Here is a 5,418-nt window from a genome sequence, read left to right as displayed (position 1 = left end):
CATACGGGATGTTTTTCCCTTTTCACACCATTCTTTGTAAACCCTAGAAATGGTTGTGCATGAAAATCCCAGTAACTGAGCAGATTGTGAAATACTCAGACCGGCCCGTCTGGCACCAACAACCATGCCACACTCAAAATTGCTTAAATCACCTTTCTTTCCCATTCCGACATTCAGTTTGGAGTTCAGGAGATTGTCTTGACCAGGACCACACCCCTAAATGCAATGAAGCAACTGGTTGATTAGATAATTGCATTAATGAGAAATTGAACAGGTGTTCCTTATAATCCTTTAGGTGAGTGTATGACTGGTGTTCATATTTTGCGGCCAGTTTTCTTAATGGAGTTGTGAATAAGCACTTTGGGAACGCACCGCCTCCTGTTTCCCATGCAGTCTGCAAAGATGTGAGATCTCCTCTTTATACCTGCAGAAAGTGGGAAAGCTCAACATGACCTCTTCTGAAACTGTACATTATAGCACTTACATATCATGTGACTTCCTGACCTGCCCAGGTGGATGTCAATATAGTCCTGCAGCTCGGACACCTGCGCCTCTGCAACTGTTGCTCTGGTGATGAGAAGGGTGCGCTCCTTCTCAAAGCCCACCTGTTTGAAGAAAGGAAATTTTCGAATCACCTTCATCACAGAAAATTATTTATTTCTTCAAACAAAAGCTTTTAAGTGAGGTTATAAGGGTTAAGGGATGTAATATGACAAATTAAAATTTTAAGGGGTGAGAAATCTTTGTTTACCAGCGAAGAGTCTGTGACCTCCCTCAGCTGTTTCCTTATGTCCGACCAGGATTCCTCATGTATCTGCTCCAGTTTTGCCGGCCTGATAAAGTTACATTTTTCAAAAAAATTTATGACGTAATCAACAGCTGACCACATTTGTCATTTGGTAAAATACAAAAATGACACTCACTCCAGACAGCTTAAATTTTGAACAGGCATTTTGAGGACAGCCACCTGGAACAGAAAAGTCAATGTTAATCACCATGAACACATAAATGTATGTAAAATGATAAGGCAATGTAAATGAAGATGTGAAGTGTGTGACATGAACAAAATCTGGGCCACAATATTTTGCTCCTTAAAAGTGACACGTTATTTCTATCACGCTTATTTGACTTTTCATGACCGCTGCTACATGATCTGCAGCAGTAACTAGGACACAAACTTTGAGGTTGTTCTTTCCAGTTCACCCATTTACAAAACAAATGCTGTATGGACACAAAGAAGAGTCCCCACGGACCAAATACAAGTAATCACCAGACAAAAAAAAGCAGAAAAATCCACTTCAAAGCAACCATCAGCAGCTACCTGCTCCCGGGCCGCCTGCAGCTGACCCTCCAGCCTCGCCTTGTCCTGGCGAAGGTGCTGGACCTCCCTCTCAGTTTCATCTCTGAGCTCTGTGGGCTCCAGGCTGAAGTGGGCTTCTGGGGGTCCAGGGTCAAGACCGCTCTCTGGTTTGGCCAAGATCTGCTCCCTCTGAACCCTGAAGACCACAATGTATACATGTGGCTAGTTACTCATTATGGATTAACTTGGAATTTGCTCTTGACGGCGGTGCTGGCACCCTAACCCTCCAAGTGTTATCAAGCACAGAGCAATGGAGCTGTTGTTTTTTCATTCGAGTCATTCTAACATGTACTTACAGGCTATTTAATTTTTTTTTTAAGTATTATGGAATATGTGTAGCCCACTGGTTTCCAACCACTGATTAAGAGGAATAATTTTATGGTTATTTTTGTGAATCTCTAATCTTGGCTTTTTTTTCCTTTAAAAAAGTACCTTTTCACACCTCTCTTCTTTCAAATTAAATCATCTGAGAAAGGAAAATCACTCTTTAATTTAGCTACTCACATATTCACAACTCACAGATATTCAACTTGTTATCGTAAATGGTCTCTACTCGTATAGCGCCTTCCTTTCCAACCACTCAAAGCACTTTTACACTAAATCACATTCACCCTACTCACACACATTCACACTTCTGATAAGTGGATGACCCCCTGAGCCGCTGAGCTCAGCTGGTATGAAGTAAACATGGCTTTGTACAAAGGGGTCATAAACAAAACCCTGAAAAAATGTATTTAGTACTATGTCTTTTTCTTCCCAAAAGGTTGGGAACCACTGGTGTAGCAAGTTTCAGCACACAGGTAGGCTCACCTATAAGCAATAAGTAGAGCATGATGGATCTTGGTGATCTTCTGGAGTCTCTTCTTATAGGAGCGAGCAGCAGAGGCAAGCTGTTCCTCCCTGGCCCTGTAGGATAAGCGAACATCCTGGAGCATGCTGTCTACAAATGTCCTCATCTTAGAAGCTTCTGAAGGGCTTTTACCTTCTCCAAGTCCATCTACATATTCCTACACGAAAGACATACAGATAGATGCTGTGTTAGAGATCCTCCCACCTTACTTTGTAGACACGCTTGTGTGAGTGCAACCACTCACAGCTAAGTCCTGTAAATAGCACACAAGCCGTGCACGGTATTCCTCATTCAGCTCTTTGACTTGGAGCTGCAGCTTTGAATTCTCTTCGTCTGCCTCCTTCACTTGGCTCTGAGTGCACATCAGGGCCTTGGATAGAAATAACACAAACATAACTTAAATTTGGACACATTTCCACCATGTTCATCAGAGGCTGCATAGCAGTCATAGTATCTACAGTCATTTTAGAAATGTTCTGTAAATCAGTATGGGATTGATCCTGCTCACCGCTCTCTGCTCAGATAGTTCCTGCTGGCTATTACGGATCGCTCTCTTGTTCTCCTGGTGCTCTTTACCCATTGCCACCCTAATGACCAAACACAGGCTCAACCACAAGAGAGCAGTGACCGAAATACACAGACAGCCACATCACAGGGGCAAACAAAGAGACCACATCACACACCCAGAAAATAAAAGCACAGCTTGGAGCAAAAAAATCAAAGAGGGGACCACAGAGCTGAAGCGTGTGGGATGAACTCTGGGACATACATCCTGAGATGGGTTTGGCTGCTTGATGACTGGAAATAGAAGGATAATCATGTTTTCTTAATTAAGCTTGTGCACGGGTAAATGACATTCAGTGGCCCTCACACTTTCTCCTCCAGTTTCTTCTGCTGCTCCTCGTAGCTGTTCTTCATTTTCTCCAGTATGTTTTTGATCTCATCTTGGTTTCCATGTAGCTATGTGAGAGCAGATGAACGAGTAGGCAAAGGAGGTAGGCAGTTACAGAAGCTGTAGTTACATAGCTTACTGATATCAGTAAAACATATGTGGCCACTATTCCCTAAAGAGATATATGTTTTGTATGAAAGTACTTACAGTTTTTTGCTCCTTGTCCAAAGCTGCCAGATCCTCAAGCTGTTAATACAGTAATGTTATACAATTTTAATAAACATTTAAAATAAATTATGATAAGATTATTTCAAATGTAAGATTTAATTTACCCCCAAATAACAAAAGAAAATGTGTTTTATAAATACGATTCTTTTTTTGCCTATAAAAACGCATCCAATTTCCTGCATGACCAAGGCTTTGTCAGTGTGTATAACACGGGAACTTATGTAGGAAATTTGGAGAAATGTGAGTTTATCATTTTGTACATGGACAAGAACATTTTCTGCTTATATTAGAGCTGCAATAGCATTTTCTTTGGGATAGCTGAGATGGGACCAACATATACTTAAGATTTTGTTTGGGGTTATTCATTTAATGTACCACTATCACTAAAACTGCAACATAAGCCCCAAAAGTTGTAGGAACTATGGAGTAACAGGAACTGAAACTTAGCAACTAAAAGTCCCTTTTGCCCATTCCTATTTGCACACTTTCTCACCTTGACTCTATTGTGCGACATGCGGCTGATCAAGGCCTGCACCCTGTACAGCTCACCATGCAGGCCATGGGTGGCAGTATTCACACTCTGCTGCTGTTCTTGCAGCTGCCTACGGAGGGCCTCCTGGGCCCGGGCCAGTGCCAGCAGCTCAGCACTGAGCTCTTCACTCTGGTCCAGCTCTTTATCATGGGCCTCAGCCAGAGCTCGGTAGTTCTTCTTCAGTGTGGCATACTCCTCCGTCAGGTCTTGGCAGCTCTTCTCTCCCACTTTCAGACGAGCCTCGGCTGACTGGAGTTCCCTGGATAACTTGTCTCGCTCCATCTCAAGCTCTGTCATAACTCCGGATTGGTTCAATATCTAACAAGTAGAAAGAAAGTGCAGCATCAGCCTCTCTGATTCGGGATCACAGTTTATGCAGGTGTGATGCAGGGATGATAATTAACCTTAAAAACTCACATTTAACCCTGAGAAAAAAATTCCCCAAATATTTTTAGGCTTAATAAATCTTCTTGTCCTAAAATCCTTGAACAGTAAGATAAATTATGTAGGTTACTGAATATATCCTTTGAGGGAAAAGCACAGATAAGTGTGTGAAGCAAAACCTTCACCTTGTTTTTCAGCTCAAACTTCTCTTCTTCAAACTGCTCTCTCATCTTGTTTGTCTGAATCTTTTCCTCCACAAGCTCCTTAGATATCTGAAAGATATGACAGAGAAGGTCTTCTGGGTCTGTACTGGACAGATACATTGACCTTTTGGCTCATATATTTGCTAAACATTGCTCCTGAACTCTACCTTCAGTTTCTCCTCTTCACTCTGGACCAGCCTGCAGGACAGATCTGTGTTGGAGCTGGCCAGGTGGCCCAGTCTGCTCTCCAGGTAGCCCACTTTGGTGAAAAGACGTTCATTTTTGTCAATCAGCTGCGACTTAAGGTGGGGTGAAAAGAAACACTTAAGTACAATGAAGTGACACATTATCCCCTTAGTACATATAACCCCTGCATATGAAGACTGACTGGTAAAGTTCACTTACATTTTCTTCTGTTAGTGCTTGAAGTCGCTCCTGAAGTTCATTTAAAGTTGTCTGGTGGTTTTGTGTATCCATCTTGTTCACTATCAACAGCTGTTTACTGTATCCACCAAACACTATGTTGCCATGGCACTATAACACAGATAAAACTGGTGTGTGGACACTCCTATTTTGTGCCTTGCATACTTTGTTTTATACCAAAGATTACTATTTATTTATTTGAAGAATAGCACCACAAATTTTCGGATCCAATGTCACTGTAAATGAATGCCATTTACTGTAACATTGTTTCAAAAAACATGTAATTGACAGCAGCGCCATCTTGTGACCACAGTTGGGATAACGGCTGTCTCCTGAAAATGACCTTGCTTGTTTAGGAAGTGACTACATCACATTAGGATTTGCAGGCCAGTAGAGTCACTGTACGCTGGTTGTATATCTTCAGCAGTATAATCTGAGCAATCTTAGCTAGCTTCGCCAGTCTGTTAAGTTATTATAGTTGATTACAGGCCTTTGAATATGAATGACGTAACTCTGATGTAAAACCTTTCAGGCCAACCAGTGCAA

The 5,418-nt window shown here is 41.9% G+C and overlaps 1 protein-coding gene across 1 annotated transcript; it reads right to left on the bottom strand.

Annotated features, from left to right (window-relative positions):
- Window positions 1-229: 229 nt before the first annotated feature.
- ccdc78 (coiled-coil domain containing 78) lies at window positions 230-4,926 on the bottom strand. The gene is made up of 13 exons (XM_038736548.1): window positions 4,855-4,926; window positions 4,617-4,748; window positions 4,432-4,518; window positions 3,824-4,180; window positions 3,082-3,170; window positions 2,719-2,797; window positions 2,455-2,580; window positions 2,171-2,367; window positions 1,322-1,496; window positions 924-967; window positions 752-833; window positions 505-605; window positions 230-424 (listed from the first exon to the last, which is right to left on the bottom strand). Exons 1-13 carry the CDS (start codon window positions 4,924-4,926, stop codon window positions 337-339), a joined length of 1,629 nt encoding a protein of 542 aa, XP_038592476.1. The 3' UTR covers window positions 230-336.
- Window positions 4,927-5,418: the final 492 nt, after the last annotated feature.

Source organism: Micropterus salmoides, unplaced genomic scaffold (genome assembly GCF_014851395.1).
Source record: "Micropterus salmoides isolate LMB-PRFRI ecotype aquatic unplaced genomic scaffold, ASM1485139v1 Ms_hic_scaffold_21, whole genome shotgun sequence".
Lineage (NCBI taxonomy): Eukaryota > Metazoa > Chordata > Actinopteri > Centrarchiformes > Centrarchidae > Micropterus > Micropterus salmoides.
The sequence above is the reverse complement of the archived record's forward strand: the minus strand, read 5'-3'. Positions and strand labels throughout refer to the sequence as shown.

Bases quoted from the DNA above. Each gene is read 5' to 3' on its own strand.
- ccdc78 (XM_038736548.1), bottom strand. From the start codon at position 4,926: ATGGATACACAAAACCACCAGACAACTTTAAATGAACTTCAGGAGCGA. The intron at 4,519-4,616 runs GTAGAGTTCAGG...CATATCTTTCAG, and splicing joins GTGAAGAGGAGAAACTGAAG to ATATCTAAGGAGCTTGTGGA. The intron at 425-504 runs GTCAGGAAGTCA...CACTTTCTGCAG, and splicing joins ATTGACATCCACCTGGGCAG to GTATAAAGAGGAGATCTCAC.